The sequence below is a fragment of the Tachysurus vachellii genome, chromosome 6 (genome assembly GCF_030014155.1).
Source record: "Tachysurus vachellii isolate PV-2020 chromosome 6, HZAU_Pvac_v1, whole genome shotgun sequence".
Taxonomy (NCBI): Eukaryota; Metazoa; Chordata; class Actinopteri; order Siluriformes; family Bagridae; genus Tachysurus; species Tachysurus vachellii.
In genome coordinates, this window is record NC_083465.1 from 15056207 (window position 1) to 15074045 (window position 17839).

Sequence of the window (17839 nt, forward strand, 5' to 3'; positions counted from 1 at the left end):
CACACGACAAACGACGGTCGATAAACAGGAAGTCATTCATTTCCTATAGAGAGTCGCAAAGGGGCTGCGTGAGGTGCCGACCATCTTAAAAAATTTTAACTTGTGCAACTACACCATATCCGATATGCTGATCTCACAGGTTTTTATTAAAACGACCGGCAGATGTTAGTGAGGAAAGAGTGACAAAAAAGGCAAAAACAAGTGAAGAGAAAAGCGATGAAGAAAATTAAGCAAAATGAATGTAAAGAAAACAGAAATTGTAGCAATTAAGTTCAGTTAAGAGAAATCAAGCATCGCTTTAGTTCTGTCAGGCCACGTCATCACGCGTGCATCAGCTGTTAATCAGCTGTCCACGACGCGCACCAATACGGTTACAACATCCATATTACCCGACCATTAAAATTACCATTCACTGAGCCGCTCTAGCGCTTCACTGCTGCTGCGATCTAAACTCCCTCCTCCAACCCCGACTCCGCCATGCCGGAACCTGTGTTCCTTGTACCAGTTTACGTCTTAAATCTCCACATATTTCTCTCTCTCTCTCTCTCTCTCCCTCCCTCTCTCTCTCCCCCCTCTCTCTCTCTCTCTCTCTCTCTCTTTAATTATTTAATTATTTATTTATCCATTTATTCATTTATTATTTTCCTTTCCTATTTTTAACTCTATGCACGATTAATGGTTCTGTTATACGGGGGTTTATTCTATTTTCTAGTTGCTGCTCTCCGTGCTCTAAATGAAGTTTAGTTAAGTTCCATTTAAGTGTAAAGTAGCATTAAGAGTGTACAGTAGCGAGTAAGTGAACAAAAGTGAAAGTGTAATTCCTCCTAGCTCCTCCGCCTGTTTACTCCTCCCTCAACCTCCGTGCACATCTTCCGTAAAGTAAAACCACTTTATTTTTTAACATTCTCTTTTATTACTGTATGTTTTTATACAATATTTGTCATTTATAAATACAGGAACTGTACATTTTTCATATTCAAAACACAAACAAAACAACTGGAGTGGAATTTTGCGAGTTGGAACGGATTAATGGGATTTCAATTCATTTAAATGGGGAAAACTGCTTTGAGATACGAGAAATTTGAGATAGAGCAAGGTCACAGAACGAATTAAACTCGTATCTCGAGGTATCACTGTGTACTGTTGGAATGCAAAAATATAATAGTACCTATGTTGTTAGGAAAATGCTGTTTGTATTCCATGTTGGACCTGGAGAAAGTTTATAGTGATCAGTGTTCTCTTTCTATGTAAGAGAGCCAGAGATTACGCTATTAGCAGCTCGTAAAGAGGGTCAATTGTATTTTTATGCCTTTTATGGTAGTAACAGGATTTAGAGTTCTTGTACAAACAACATAAAATAAATGGAGATTTTTTTTTTTACTTAATATGGAAGATGAATGCTGCTGTGCAGCTGAGGCCCAGCCTCATTGCATTTCTTTGGAAGTACAATCATTATTCTGAGATTACAGTAACACACTCCCCATCAATTCCCACTAGAGACATTATCAACTAACTTTTATTGCAATTCAGTGGAATTTAAAAAAGAAAATCCAACATTTGGAATCTCTGGATTAACATCAAACACTCAAATGAAGTAAGTGGAGCTTAAACAAAGTCAGTCTGCTCAAAGTCTTGACTTGTTGGCTCAGTCTGGTGTAAAGCAGCAATCTGGCTTCTGTGGAATGCTATCATAGCTGTTGTCTTTTAGCCTTATCTGGACTTAGCTGAGACAGCAAAGACACAAATCTTCCCCACTACTGACAGAGATGAGTTTCAAGTGATCATTTACTTTTTATTAATTATTTATTCAGCCTGACAGTTACTTTGTGTGAAATATAAATACTTGTAGATGGACATTTTTACATAGCATTGCTCATCTGTGCATGTTAAGCAAAGTGTATTGTCATTGACATTCTTGATGGCATTATTTATTCTGCTAGAATCTGTACACATACACCAACACATGTAATTTATGCACATTCAGTCATAAAAAAAAAAGTAAAATAAACGCTACAGACATAGCATATTAGATTGTTTGTTGGCTTGTCATTGTAACAGGAATGATAAAAAGAAGCCATCGAATTCTGTTACACAACATGTTGAGTAGCTAGAAACATAAAATATAAAATAAGATACATATGCTTTGTGGCTGATGAAGATATAGAGTTTAAATTACTTTATACAAAATCAACCAACCTGGAAGCCTGAGACAAAGGGATCAAACCCTCTGCTTTAATAGAAAAGGAAAGATCTTTTTTTCCATAAGCCAGCTGTGTGCAACCTGGACAAGGGCTATTTTTCTCCCACTCAGGGCTCTCCGAGAAAAGAAGAAATGTCCCTCCCCCATCCCTCAAATGTCCCATGGGTTTTTACACCACTGTCTGCTCACCCCGGCACTTTCTGCAGGAGCCGTATATGGCTGACAGAAGGTAGGCGAAGGCAGTCAGGCAGGCGAACACAGAGCCAGTGAGGTAGACGGTATACAAGCATGTGAGCTTGTACCGTGGCACATTGCAGTAGGCGTTCTTCGACATTTTGTAGATCATAATGCCGATTGCAGACAAATAAAGCAATGTAGCGGCAATGTCATGTATCACATTAGTTAACAGCCACCGCTCCCCTCCTAGGATGGGGACAAGGTCCTGCTTGTTCAGCAGAGTGATAAAGAAGAGGGTGAGAGTGAGAAGCCAGAAGAACACGGCCACAAAGAGAACAAAGTGAACGGAGCCCTCATACTTGCTGGTAGCAACAGTGACCCAAAGACCAGCTCCCAAGAGAATCTGTAGGATCCGTATAATCCCCAAAAAGCTCTTGAGGAACTCCTGGAAATTCCTTGTCACCTGTGGCTGGGGGGACATCTCCTCACAGTGGATTAGTTGTCTTTCTTCTCTTTAGGGTGGAGACTTTTTTCCCAACAACCACAGAAACAACTGGAGATTAGCAACAAAGGTAGAAACAAATGTGGAATTTCCAAAAGAAGTCTGTAAAAGATTCAGAGGAAGAAGAAGAAGATCTCAGAGAGCAATGCTTGAGCATAGACTTGAAGTTTTGAAATTAGTTTTCTGTTTCGTCCCTTCCGTTTCCTCTGTGGCAGCTGGAAGATTTAGTCTCCCTCCCCCTCTTTTCCTTCCAGCAGCAACAGGAGGAGGTTCACAGAGCAGAGGGTTGGCTGAAACCCTAACCATCATTCTGCCTGATGGTCACACCCACAGCCATGGAGGAATGAAGAAGGGGAAGAGGATAATCATTTTGATTTATCCCATATATGAAAAAAAAAATCCAGGTTTCTATAAGACATTCACATGACTGATTGCAACATCAAATTGTATAAATGTCACTGAACAGTTAAGATATGTGGACACCATGTGCAAAAAAATACAAAAAACATTCATCATTCATATACTGTAACTTCATTAAGCACAGGAGAGGATTCGGGTAAGCGTCACAGTGGATCCTGAGCCTATCGCTGAATCTCTGATCATGAGACGAAAATACGCCTCAGATAGGACACCAGTGCATGCACATACTCTCACATCTAGGGCCAATTTAAAATTGGCAATCAAACTACTGCCACATATTTGGGGAAGTAGGAGAACTGGAGAATCTGGAGGAAATCAACAAGGACATGTGAAACTCCACAGACTATGAAGCACCAATGCTTCCCTCTACATCAGAGGCCTTTATATTTTTATAGTGATAGTGATTTTTATAGTGATATAGGGATAATTGTTACAGTTGTGTTCAAAAGGCACAAATTATAGGGCTGCGCTGTATGTTATTCTGTAATGGCTGTTTAGCAAAGGGCATTGTAGACCTCTACCTAAATATCACATGATACTACTGATTCTGTGATTTCTTCTTCTTCTTCTTCTTCTTCTTCTTATTTATTTATTTATTTATTTATTTAGCTTTTGGCTATTATATATTTCTTTTCTTGTTTCTGCCTGTGAATCAAGATGAGAAATCATCCTAAATTCACACAAAATCTTGTTTCACTTGTATAATCACCTGATACAACCGTCTCTGACCAAATGTTTGTTGACTTTCTTCCATCGGGTGTATACAGCATCTTGACAAATAGACCCTTTATAAATGTCTTCCATACAACGGTGTGTAACTTTAGACACCATTACTTATTTTAATCAACAGCGACCTCTGGCGGACAAGTTTCGGATTTGCACGTGGCATCAAAATTGTGTACAACAGAATTTTATATAAAAACATATTCTGTCACTTAATTTTCTGTGTTTAATTGTGGGTTCATTGTTTTCAGGCTGATTATTAGCATAGTATAGTGTGCTAGAAAATATAATTTATCATAATATAAATATAATTTGAATCATAGCCTTCGTGTGTTCATTGCTTTGGTCTAACTGATATCTTACAGGCAATTGAAAAATTAGGTTGCAGCAGCAACTAAAACGGGGCGGGGAAATGTTATGAAGTGCCGTTCTAATTGGTGGAGTTCTGAGCGGAAAGTGACGCAAATCTGCTGATCATCCAATCAGAGCTCTAGGACAGTGGATACTTAGCTCTTTCGTAGAGGTCGACAACCTGCATGATTTCAACCCAAGTGCTGTGAAGTGCTCTTGGTACCTGCACGGAACATTTTATTGTTTAAAAAGGGATAAAACGATATAAATGGCTGCTCATAAATTAGTGCTGATTCGCCACGGGGAGAGCTGCTGGAACCAGGAGAACCGCTTCTGTGGCTGGTTCGATGCTGATCTCAGTGACACCGGGATTCATGAGGCAAAGAGAGGCGGAGATGCTTTAAGAGGTTTGTGATGTTAAATGTGTTTAAAATATCACTGGATTACTAATGCTAGGGATTCGGCTGTAATGGCTGTAATACACCGTCAGTAGGTGTAAGAGTTCCCTAAATTTCTGCTGGTTTTTTTTAAAAAAATTTTTTATTGATTTCTTGCTATCAGTTTATTGTGAACGCATTTTCAAGATTACACGTTGATGGCCACGTTTTTTAATTTGAAACTTGACATTTTACGTTCGCTCTTCACTAGAGTCACAAATTCAGTGCAGCTCTTTCTGTCTTCCGCTATGTGTCGTCAAACGGGTTACTTCTATTCGAGCCAATCAGATTCCTCCGCTTGCTTACTGCCAGCCAATAGCGCGAAGAAGGCGTGTCTGTTCGGCGGTGAACGTGCAGCCTTGAACGTGCTCCCTTTCATGTGCCGAACCTTTTTTTTTTTTAGCCTGTTCACTCAATCATATAACGCACATGGCTAACGATCTGGAATGATAATCTATTGCATACCAAGTCTCAAATCATGTGAACTGTTTAGAGAATTAACCAGACTATGTACATTCAATACATTTTTCCTTTTCCTTTTCAGATGCTGGCTTTGAGTTTGATATTTGTTACACCTCTGTTCTGAAGAGAGCCATCCGCACCTTATGGCTTGTTTTGGATGGCATCGACCAGATGTGGCTTCCTGTGCACAGGACATGGCGTCTTAATGAACGCCATTATGGTGGTCTGACTGGCTTAAATAAAGCTGAGACTGCTGCCAAGCATGGTGAGGCACAGGTGAAGATCTGGAGGCGATCCTATGATATCCCACCTCCTCCTATGGAGGCAGACCATGACTTCTACAGTGTTATTAGCAAGGTGAGCCTGGGTATATTTGTGAAGCATGGTTCATTGGTGCTATGGGTCAAAGTTGAACTGAATTGTGCAAGCGTCTGATAAGAATCCCGTATGTTGGAAAGCGTACAAATCTATATAACCGATTTATAAGTAGACTACTAGGAGCTGAGAGCTTGCCGGCAAAGAGTTTTACACCTTATCTGTTTGTAGGATCGGCGTTATGCTGACCTGACCGAGGACCAGCTACCTTCATGCGAGAGCCTGAAGGACACTATTGCTCGTGCACTTCCATTCTGGAACGAAGAGATCGTACCTCAGATTAAACAGGGCAAGAGGGTGCTGATTGCTGCCCATGGCAACAGCCTGAGGGGTATAGTCAAGCATCTGGAAGGTACAATCCTTAATGCAAACTATATGTGACTTCTGATTGCATATTGAATTAATGTTAACTCTGGCTGTGATGTATACATTATAACAGAATCATAGATTTGGAGCCTCATTTATCAGTTTTGTATAAATGTTTTTGTAGGCCAATCCAAAGGAGAAAATTCAGTCATACCCTATTTTTCATATCCATATGTGCATGTTAGAAAAACTCCATTAAGGCAAAGCTCACAGTCAGCCGGAAATAACAAAATAAGCACTACGAGGAGTGTGCTTAATGTTCCAGTGATGCAACTTTAAGTCAGTTCAGTGCTTCCTCTAACACACTGCTCACATTTCCTTTCTTCTTTTTCTGTCTAGTTGAATAATTTAATTTGTCAATAATTTTGGACTTCTTTTAAATCACAAACAACAGTTTTACCAACTTTATTATATATATATATATATATATATATATATATATATATATATATATATATATATATATATATATATATATATATATATATATATATATATAAAATTATTTGCAGTTTAATAAATAAGGTATTTGTAATTGTTTAGAGCAAGCATTCATGCTTATATCTGTGCATTGATCACATGTATGAATGAATCCACTTTTTTTTCCATACAGATATGTCAGAAGAAGCCATTATGGAGTTGAACCTCCCTACAGGCATCCCCATACTTTATGAACTAGATGAGAACCTGAAGCCTATCAAGCCTATGCAGTTTCTGGGTGATGAGGAAACTGTGCGAAAGGCCATGGAGGCTGTAGCTGCACAGGGAAAGGCCAAAAAGTAGTTGATTTTCCATTGATTGTTTAAAAGCACTGAAAATCTCTACTATTAAACTCATAACACCGTGATTCAGTGCATGTTTGGTGTCACATTGTTAGTTAAGTACATGTAACTGAAATTGTATCTAAAAAATATTTATTGACCAAAACACCATCGCAGACCAATTCATCTTAACAACCTTCAACCAAATGCTTGTGTATTTCGTTATGGACCAGAAAGCTGAGCTGTAGGCTACAGGAAGAATAGTTTACTGGATTAGAAGAGTGTAATAAATAATCAGACCCTTTTGTTTAGACAAGGGGTTCTGTAACATCAGAATGTGGTTTGAAAGTTAGTATCAATGGCTTCTTTTAAATGAGTCTGATGTCTTTGGATGCTGAGCACTTTGAAAGGAATTTAGACAATGTACTTTTGTTCAAAGGTTTGTCCTGTTTCAGGTTGTAAAGATTTAAATAGTCTAATATAATGAATTGTTTTGCAGTGCTGCACTGAGTAGAAGCCCAATAAAAGTGTAATACACCTGTGTTTCAAGTTTGATGGACAATTTATTTTATATTTATTGTACATGTTTCAAAGTCACATGATTTTTTGCTGCTCCCTGATTGGGGTCTTCAGAATGGATCATCTGATTCTCCATTTGGCACTGGTTTTATGCTGAATAGCCTTCCTGATTTATTTGGGCTTAAGACTGGGTCTGAGAGTTAACACCTCTGTGTGGGGGATTGTTTCCTGCTTAGAAATCAAACCCAAGCTGTGATGGACTGGAAACAATAGACAAAATCTGCTGAACACTACATTTAATACTTGCTCGTTAGATGCCTGGCAACCCTTTGCTTCAAGGTGAGGTTTAGTAATACAATATGAAGAGGGCAGCATAGATGCATGCAAAGTTCAAGCCAAAGCAGAGTTTAAAGGACAAATCCACCCTGAAGGATTAGCATGCTGATCAGTATAATTAATGTGTAATCATTTAAAGATTTGTTAGAATGTTTAGACTTTTTTTGTTGTTTTTCAATCTTTAATCAGCTAAACTGCCATAACTCTGCAAGACTGTACCATATAGCTGCATTGCACTGGATACTGTTCAAAAATGGCAAGTGAGGGGAAAAATAACCAGACTCTTATGTTTAACCCCTAATTTCTCACAATATAGTGAAAATACTAGGGATGTACCGATACCACTTTTTCTCTTCCGTTCCGATACCAGCGTTTACCGGTATCGGCCGATACCGATCCGATATCTGTGTTCTTTTCTACCTTTAAAAATAAAGAATGTATACAACTCGCTTAGTTATTAAGATTTATTTGTTTCTGGCAAAGAACAATATAAACCATATATACTGCAATTATTAAATTAATTTTTTTTTCTAAAGAAAAGGCAATATTTTAAAGTTATTCTTAAATTAGAACTTTTGAAACACAATGCAAAATGTATGAAACAGTAAACCTTGCACCCACATAAGCAACATGTTTAATGCGCTGAGGTAAATGAAAAGGGCGCCTGCTAAACTTGCCTGTCTGTCGCAGGTGGTTGTGCAACATATTTCCTATAAAATTTATTATATTTATTTTCATTAATGTAAGTTAAGTTAATGTTGGTGTAAGTTTAAGCAATAGTCTATGATTGCTGTTCATTATTCAACCAACACATGGGCATGGGCGTCGGAAGTAAATAAAAAAGTAGGCGTGTCCTGTCCCACCCACATATAATGGTTCCAACGCCCATGGATTTCAGGAAGCAGGAGCGTGGTCAATGCTGTAGGTAATAGTGGAATAGAGTTTAATTTAGGGAATTCCTCAAGCAGAATGGATTCGACTGGCGGCGCTCTGAAAAGTAATAAAAAAAGACATTATGTGCTGAATAGAGACGGTAAAAGTGGGTGGGTCCAATATTATTGGTCTTAAAGTGGGTGGGTCCTGTCCCACGCACATATAATGGTTCCGACGCCCATGACCACGGGTATCGGATTTGGATCGGTCACGCACCACCGATACCCGATCCACTCAAAATGCTTGGATCGGTGCATCCCTAGAAAATACAGCACTAGAATTGCTAGTTGTATTACAAGCATTTAATTGTGAACATATTCAATACATTTAAGGAATGAATTTTCCTTCAAGGTTGTAATAATGATAGCCTTTGTATTATATAATTGATCTTACAAGCACATAAAGTACTACAAGAGTGATTTCTTGAACCTCAAAGAAACAATGTGCCGTTTAAGTCCCTGATCCAGTTCCCTTAAAGATTTGATTTGGAATACATTTTTTTCTTCCACAAACCTTTCAAACAAATACAGTCCACCTCCAACTCCAAAATAGTGAGACTTGGTTGCCAAATAGACACAACCATGCTCAGAAAGCAATTTCTGAAACACGTCATGAAGAGAAGGATAGTAATCTGTGTTGTAAATCGTTTCTGATGTAAAGATCAGATCATATTTCAATGTGGGATCTTGACTTTGTATCAGTGAGAGAAACGAAACCCAGTCCCCTGAGAAAAAACTGCACCGATCTACGAGTGTGTGATTTTTCTCCATAGATCGTCGTTTAGGTGCTGGGCTGTCATCTTCATCTCCTCTATTCTCTTCACCACCCTCTTCCTCACAGTTGAGGAATATATTTGGGATTGTAAGCTGCTCGATCACAGTGCTGTTATAATCCTGGAAGTGGACTTTGCTTGCACCTCTCTTTAATGCAAGAATGCCAAGGATCCCTGCGCCACAGCCCAGGTCTAACACCCTTCTTCCAGAGAACATCTCCCCTTCATCATCTATATACTCGAGCAGATCATAGGTGCCTTCCCAGATTTTAAGTCCTCCTTCATACACTCCGGTTATAAGATCAGTGTTTTGGGTGATGGTTTGAGACAGGACCTTCTCAGCATCGTCTCGCTCAGGAGCAGTTTGCTCAAAAACAGATTCGTTGAGGTAAAGAAGAGGTGGTAATGAACCTATAGTGACTGTCTCAGGGACTGAGTTCTCAATGTTGGAAAGAAGATCTGGTGCATGTTTATGCTCTTGAGCTTCCTTCACCTTCTTAGGTGTACTGGCCTCCTGTATATGGAAAGTTTATAAAATTTATGCCTTATAAAGCTAGATAAATCAACATTTAGACAGATAAGCTACCATAAATATGAATATAGCTGGAGACATGCTAGCACAAGTGCAGCTAGCTGGCTACTTACTTCAACCTGGCTTTGGTTCTTCGTCGTATCTTGATTTTCATTTTCTTCTTTCTCATCCAGCGTGCTGTTATTGTTACAGTTCTGCTTTAACCGCAATGAAATATCAAAATTAAAACTAAATGCCATAACCGTGTAGCGGGTGTTTTACTCGTGCACCTTGTTGCTGTGTGTCCTGAACTACACATCCCATGATGCTTTTCGGCGGAAGCAAGTTGACAGGAAAGTATTCACCGTTTATTTTATTCCAGGTTTGTTTTAGGAACGGTTCGTTTGCCTTTCGATGGCGTTATTTCTTCCTTTTTATTTTGTATTTATTCGTATTTATTTTACTGCAAGATGTCACATTGAGACACAGAACGTAACCTGATAATTGGTACAATACATTATGTGTGTACTATTTTGACCACTGCTGTACGAGCATGGTGTTACTAACGTGCCGTATCCTTGGAACAATATCACGTAGAATGTTGTCAAATAAACAAATAAATAAACAAACAAGTAAATAAATAAATAAATAAGTTCCCCACAATCCACCGCGGTTCCAGCCCACATCCTGGCAAGCGGTGAAAACTACAAGCTCCGGATCAAGCGGCTATATTATCTCCATGTCTGCGGTTATTTGTCTCAGGAGCATCATGAGCTGACCACACACTGTCAACAGAGGAACAAACTCAGGTGAGGTGAGACAACGAAGAATACATCTGTAAAAGATTCATTACAATAATAATTTCCTCTCCTTCGCTTGGTGTTTCTTGTCAGGTGTCAGTTATTAACGCACAGCAGTTTGTTTACTTTAACAGATCAGTCTGAGGTGCAGTTTATATCCTGTGATATTAACGTAACGATAAGTTGCTACTAAATCGTATTAATTCATTATAGAATGACTGACATAAGTCGTGTTAATGTTACAGTTCACGCCCTGTGCGGAATGAAGAATATCAGGAATTGCTTTCACATATTTAGCCTGTTTATTGTGATTTAGTGCAATTCAAATACTTAGCCTTTCATTTTCAGACCTTGTCTGATCTCTGACGTTTTGTTTGGTTGTTGTAAATAAAGAAAAGATCTCGTATAAAGACATCAAATGTAAATATGAATATAACAAATGAACACAATACGACGTGACGTCACTCTTGACGGTTTCTTGTATAGCGTGAAATAAAGAACAGCGCATGCGCAGTACGATGTTTTGCATTAATCTGCCAGAATGCAAAGGCACTGTTTGCGGATTAAACATCTGTCATAACCTAGTAATCCAGAGAAAGTAGTATTAACGCCCTGGAAGTATTTTTTTCAGAGCAGATTTAATTGTTTTTAATATACCCCATTGAGTATAGTGCAGTCTGTTTCATTTATTTACTTCATCTGGCTTCTTTTATGCAAGAAATGAGACAAGATACAATAGAGCAGTTGTGTTTTTACTTTAGAAAATAAATGACATTAATCTAATTTGATGATCTGCTGCTAGACTAGAGACTACATCATAGATTTTAGGAAATTATTTCATGGATTAGATCATAGATCATAAGATCAGAAATTGCTGGGGTTGAATTGATCACGGATTTATTTTTCAAAATATGTCAAATATTTCTTGTATCGGTTCTAGTTTGGTTCTTAAATGGTAAGGGCTTAAATGGTAACTAATGCAGATTGTAAGAAACTTTGGGATGCATACAGAATAGGATTGATCCAAGGAAGCGTTCACACCTATTGTTTGGGTTTATCGCTTTACTGTGTCGTACCTCATTTTGCAAAGAATTGAGATCATCTCAGTGTAATTGTCGCTTGTCACATGGTTGCTTTGTTGCTTTCCTTGTTGTTCCTTGTTTACAAAGTACATGAAACAGCAGTGATTTAGGCTTTAAGGAATTTTTTAAGGCTTAAAGTCATTACTTTATGTCCTACTTTTTAAGTTCACATCATACACTTTAACGTCATTATGTCATTCGACCTGACGAGAGCACGTTAAATCCTTTTTGATACTGATTCAACGTTACAGGCCATCATCAGCACCACTGCATCCCTAAATACATCTCACTAATTGGATTACAGGTCCCACTGAAAGGCTTCTTGCCAGTGATCTAATTGCTGTCTGTGGTGAGATGTGTCTACCAAATATTTACTTGTAGACTTCAGGGCATCTTGCTGAATGTACAGAATAGTGAGGTTTTGCAGTTTGGAGGTCTAAGCAATAAGTTTTAAAATGAAATCAGGCAAATATCATTCAAAGTAAAAATGCTGCATACTGTATTTCTCCTTCACAGTGTAAATGCTTGAGTGCAAGAAACTGCAGGGTTTGTTTAATAGTAGCGTGTGCACACAAACATAATTGAGGCAACCTTTAACTTAAATCTTTTGTCAGGACATTACAGTATTACTGTGTGCACCATGCTGGCGTGACAGGAAGACACTGTTGATGCAGTTACAATGTTTTTTTTTTTAATAGGATTTTTATCTATTGAATCTTTTAAAGGATTTACAGCTATTTTTCTCTTACCATATTCTGTGATTTTCTAGCACTGAATTATGGCAGAGATTTGAATTGATTAATTGTATATGATGGCAGAGACAAGACAAGGGGTGTACAGGTCATGGTAAGGACACATTGTGACACTGCTGGCACCATTTCCAGTGTATTCACAGGTCAGGATGCGTCTGTGTTCCTGTGCCGTGCATGTGTTGGTGCGATGGATGCGCAGCTGCTCCAGGCGCAGTCGCAACCGCCTGCCTCGGAGACTGCGGGAGCCTCTGAGCTACACCAGACTCCTCCTGAATTCCCTCTGCCACAACTCTCTCCTCAACTGTGACCTTGTGACCGATTCCCTATTTGAGCCGGTCTTCTGGATGGTAGATGTTATCACCCGCTGGTTCGGGATGGTGAGCCTGGCACTGACACAGAACTAATGTATTGTTTTTTATTCTGTACCAATTCAACATTGGTTCCTAATCTTCTCTAGGGTTTGGTTTTATTAAATTTATTTATTTTTTTCCTTTTCTTCAAGGTTTTTGTGTTTCTAGTGATAGTTCTCACCAGTTCTGTCCTCTTAGTCGCATATTGGGGCCTCCTCCCTTTGGCTCTGAATACATATCCTGTTGGTTGGATAGCATGGCACATATGCTACGGAAACTGGAACTTAGTGATGATTGTCTTCCACTACTACAAGGCCACAACAACGTCTCCTGGACACCCTCCAAAGGTTCACTACTTATAAAAAAAAGTATATAGAAAGTTAATGATATGGCCCTGTTCATAACTAACTGAAAATGTAACTATTGTCTTGTTTATTTATTTGTTTAGATGAAGACTGACATTGCATTCGTGTCCGTCTGCAAAAAGTGTATAATGCCCAAACCAGCAAGAACTCATCACTGTGGCATTTGCAAAACGTAAGAACTATACAATGCATGTTAGCAAATCAGTCATGTGTTCTGGAGCATGATATTAATGGTGCCTTATCCTTGTAGGTGTATATTGAAAATGGACCATCACTGTCGTATCCTTTTCAGAAAGATTCATCATCATCCCGTTTCAGTCGGAATCTGACGGAATCTGTTTATTTAACATTCATTTGTGGAAGGAGTCTCCAGTCTCAGTAATTCATGACTGTAGACCTTTGCACTTTGCACTTTCTCCCTAAGGAGTGAAAGAACTGCTGTAATGCAAACAATAACAGGAGACATCTTGTTTTTCAAGGCAATCCATAAGGTTAAATGTCACTATAAACTGAATAATAAGGATGTTTTTAATACATCAACCTTAATAGCTGATCTGCAATATGGTAGGAAATTTGACTTGAACTTTGAGTTTTGCTTCCAGTTGCTTTGATTAATTCAGTTATTAACCTTAACTGTCAGTTTTCAGCTTGGCTGAACAACTGTGTTGGTCATTTCAACCACCGTTACTTCTTCTCCTTCTGTCTCTACATGACACTCGGTTGTATATACTGCAGCATCAGTGGCCGTAACCTCTTCACCGATGCGTATCACGCCTTAGACGTAAGGCTACTGCTACAGCTTAGGCATCTATTAAGCCATGAGTGTATCATAGGCTGGTTCTGTGCAGGTGCTTCTCTTTTTTTCTTCTACTAAAAACGGGCCAATGCAATTCTGTCTCTGCTGTACCTTCAATAGCACATGAAGCAGATGGACTTGGAAAAACAGGGTGTTCCAGTGACAGGTGTAGGTCTGCTCATAGGAATCCTTCCTCAAGAAACTCTAACTCAGAAGGTATTATGATACAGAGGGCTTTGTAACTGACTGCCCCATGTGGCTTTTTACTCATTTCGGTGTTTCTGAAGTCATCTAAAGGTTAAAGGTCATCTTGATTTCTTACTAATCTGGCACTTTGCCTGCAGGATGCATAAAGAATGGAAGTAACACGAGGGTACTAGTTCATAACCAAACCTAACAAACCTTAGGGCATCGTGCAATAATTATTTTGACCAATTTCATGGAATCACCTCTTTCACTTAACTAACTAATCAGAGGTAAATCCTCTTTGAGCCATAAAACAACTTTTCTTTTCTTTTTATTTATATTTTACGTAAACTATATGAACTAGTGTCCTCTGGTTTCTTCCATGTTTCATTCTCAGTGCAGTTTATACACCTGCTTTCAACATTCTTAACAAGTGCAATCTAACTACTAGCACTTACTTTAAAACTGTTTCGGACCGCAGTTCATATTGTTTTCCCTTGAAACTTCCAACAGTACAAACACAGCAAGAAGAAACTACATGTGCTTTTAATAGGAAAAAGAAACCATTACCTTTGTGCATCGAACTGACAAAGCTATTTATTTTGTAGACAAGAAAGAGAATATTGTTCTCATTGCTATTATTATTTCCCCTAGTTGAAACATTTTTTATTAATTAATTTCATCTTACAACTGTGTGAAACATTGAATTTGTTGAGTTACAAGATTAGTCAATTATCATTTACTTAATAGTAACAAATGGTGCCACAGAGATACATAATGAACTGTGTGTGTGTGTGTTTGTGTGTGTGTGTGTGTGGACTTTTTGTGGAAGTGTGTTAGCAAATAAATATAAATGTTGATTGTGGGTGAATTTCTCTAACTTTTTCTCGTTAGAGCAGTTTCTAAACTCTTTCATTTCTAGCTCTATTCTGTTGGCAGAGCATTTTGTTTATTTCTGGCATTTATTTCTGAAATTAAAAATCTGCCAGAAGAGAGAGAGAATAAAACTGCCTCAGAAAAAAAGGCTTAATAAAAAAGGTGCCAAAAAAGGTGAATAGATTTGAGATAAGAGTTATTTGTCATTTTACTATATCTAAGTATATGAATTATTGATTTATGCAGTCTAACATATTTTGCTTTTGTTGATCAGAGTGAAATTTCTGCATCAGTATCTTACACTTTTAAGGACCGGATGTTTCATAAGAGTATTATCTACATGTGGGTGCTTACTAGGTAATTTGTTTGACCTTTTTTTTCCACACTTCAGTATGTATATTTGGTTGAAAAGTGGAATCATTTGTTGATTTTAAGCGCATGTGTCTTATGGCCTTCAGCACAGTAGCCGTTGCTTTAGGAGCTCTGACCTTGTGGCATGCTGTGCTCATCTCCCGTGGAGAGACCAGTATTGAGAGGCACATCAACAGTAAAGAGGCCAAACGCATGGCAAAGCAGGGAAAAGTATAAAAATCTGTACACACACACATTTAAAAAGTCAATGCTATTTGCTCAGTAATGCTTAGTAACTAAAATAATGCTGCTTTGAATCATAAAATATCTGTAAATATAAGTAGAGTAATGCTTAGTACTGTTATAGGCTGATGTGTATACACACACATATACACTCATAACACACACAAGATGTGGATTCCACTATATACATTATACCACACTACTGCAAGTGTATCCAGGAGAACATGATGTTACATGACATTTATTCAGTATGTCCTTGTTGTGACGGTCATGATTTTATTTTTTTCTCTTCATGATAGATTTATAAGAATCCATTCAACTATGGGAAACTGAACAACTGGAAGGTGTTTTTTGGAGTCGAGAAGAGAAGGTAGGATGTTTTACGTAGCACAGTTGCGATAAGAGACACAATAATAAGCAGACAGTGTTGATTAATTGAATTAAAAATTGTTTATTGAAATTTAACCAAAAAAAAAATCTAGCTCGTTTTCAGGCCTACGTGCAATAGTAAGGAGAGCTAGCGTGTGTTGGCTATGAGCAGAATTAGAGAGATTTAGAAAAATGGTTTCTTTTTAATGAAAAACAAATGTTCATCGTGGTGCTCATGAAGTATGAAGAGCATTTTTGTAGATTTGTTTAGCTCACATGTATGTATAGAATTTATCAGTGTGTCGCTAAGACAAACCTCTATTAAACATCCGGAAGTGTTTTAGTCTGTTGTTTATCCTTCCTTGCACAAAAGGTTTTATAGAACATGTAATTTGACCTTTTAATCATGCTAAAAATTATACTTTGCTGTATGTAGACTAAAGTATCGATTTATTATAAAGTAATTGTTAGTGTATATACTTGTTTTATGTGATATGGTTAGAATGCGATTAGATGATGGCTGTAGCAAAACGCTTTTTTGAAGATCTTAGTCATAAATTGTCTAACACAGAGTGTTTTTCTGTCTCTACTGTAATATTATGTGTTGTATTTTCTTCACAGTCACTGGCTAACTCGGGTTTTGCTGCCTTCTGGACACAGTCCTTATGGTGACGGGCTGACATGGGACATCTACCCGATTAAAAAAGACATGATGGCAGTCTAAATTTGAGTGTTATCAGATGTAATATTCATGTGATTTTGGAGCGCAGGTCACTGCCTGCGTGTGGATCCATAATACTGCACGTCATGTAGTCTGCCAAGCCCAGATTTACACAGGGACATGTGAAAACAAACAGACATGAAGAGAAAAAACGGCCTTTTCTTCAAGATGCGTCTCTAATAATAATGGAATGGAATAATAATGGAATATTTCTTTTTTTAACATCATGATAATGATATTATATTTTAGCTATCATGCAGTTCCAGAGGCTGGATTTGGATGAACTGGTACATACTGTGGAGCTGTGCTCCCTTAAATATCAAAACTTTACACAACAATCAGTCTTGCATTAAAACCACTGAGAGGTGAAGCAAATATTGCTGATTATCTCATTACACTGGTACATGTCAAGGGGGAGGATATATTAGGCAGAAAGTGAACAGTCAGTTCTTGAAGTTGATGTGTTGGAAGCAGGAAACATGGGCAAGTGTAAGGATCTGACTTTGACATGGTCACACTGTGATGACTAGAGGAGGGTACAAGTGGGACCTACAAACTATAATGCAGGCGGCTTTAATGTTACGGCTGATTTGTGTCACTTAATGATGACTAGTTGTTCATGTTTTATACTCATGATATTTCTCTTTATATGCATTTACACCCACCCAAAGTCTGCCGTTTTAGTGAGGGGAAAATGTATAGTTATCAAATGGAATTTGTCTATGGAATTTTTAAAGAACCATATGGACATGGTGGTGGGTTGCTTTTGCCAGTCACTATTACATTTTTTGAAGCTTTTTGTAACAAATATATGACCACTATTTAAAAAAAAATAAATTATTAAAAAAAAACATTATTATTATTGTTTTTTCATTGTGGAAGAAATGTATTACACAATCTTGGTCTCATTTATTTAACCAAAACAGATGCACAAAAATGTTGCTGCTATAGATAGATAGATGGATAGGTGGGTGGATGGATGGATAGATAGATAGATAAACGTGTGTAAGTAAAAGCATTTCATTTACGATATTAATAAACCATTAGTTAATGAATTATTAATTTAAACAAAAACATATGCCATACCAAATATCTAAGAAAGC

General features: G+C 37.9%; 4 protein-coding genes across 5 annotated transcripts; 2 read left to right on the plus strand and 2 right to left on the minus strand.

Annotated features, from left to right (window-relative positions):
- Nucleotides 1-1771: 1771 nt before the first annotated feature.
- marveld1 (MARVEL domain containing 1) lies at nt 1772-3130 on the minus strand. The gene has a single exon (XM_060872462.1). The coding sequence runs from the start codon at nt 2856-2858 to the stop codon at nt 2370-2372; it is 489 nt and encodes a 162-aa protein (XP_060728445.1). The 5' UTR covers nt 2859-3130; the 3' UTR covers nt 1772-2369.
- A 1402-nt stretch (nt 3131-4532) lies between these two features.
- On the plus strand, nt 4533-7317 carry pgam1a (phosphoglycerate mutase 1a). The gene is made up of 4 exons (XM_060872466.1): nt 4533-4780; nt 5355-5629; nt 5819-5999; nt 6627-7317. Exons 1-4 carry the CDS (start codon nt 4642-4644, stop codon nt 6794-6796), a joined length of 765 nt encoding a protein of 254 aa, XP_060728449.1. The 5' UTR covers nt 4533-4641; the 3' UTR covers nt 6797-7317.
- Nucleotides 7318-7572: 255 nt separating this feature from the next.
- mettl18 (methyltransferase 18, RPL3 N3-histidine) lies at nt 7573-10185 on the minus strand. Its single transcript, XM_060872465.1, has 2 exons — nt 9980-10185; nt 7573-9848 (listed from the first exon to the last, which is right to left on the minus strand). Exons 1-2 carry the CDS (start codon nt 10103-10105, stop codon nt 8970-8972), a joined length of 1005 nt encoding a protein of 334 aa, XP_060728448.1. The 5' UTR covers nt 10106-10185; the 3' UTR covers nt 7573-8969.
- Nucleotides 10186-10256: 71 nt separating this feature from the next.
- zdhhc16a (zinc finger DHHC-type palmitoyltransferase 16a) lies at nt 10257-17563 on the plus strand. Of its 2 annotated transcripts, none has more exons than XM_060872464.1 (11): nt 10257-10659; nt 12612-12856; nt 12982-13176; nt 13278-13366; nt 13445-13473; nt 13842-13975; nt 14111-14206; nt 15327-15409; nt 15511-15634; nt 15946-16016; nt 16637-17563. In XM_060872464.1, exons 2-11 carry the CDS (start codon nt 12629-12631, stop codon nt 16737-16739), a joined length of 1152 nt encoding a protein of 383 aa, XP_060728447.1. In that variant the 5' UTR covers nt 10257-10659; nt 12612-12628; the 3' UTR covers nt 16740-17563. The 2 variants fall into 2 exon arrangements, with proteins under 2 accessions (XP_060728447.1, XP_060728446.1); XM_060872463.1 differs by having other exon boundaries at nt 10258-10654.
- Nucleotides 17564-17839: the final 276 nt, after the last annotated feature.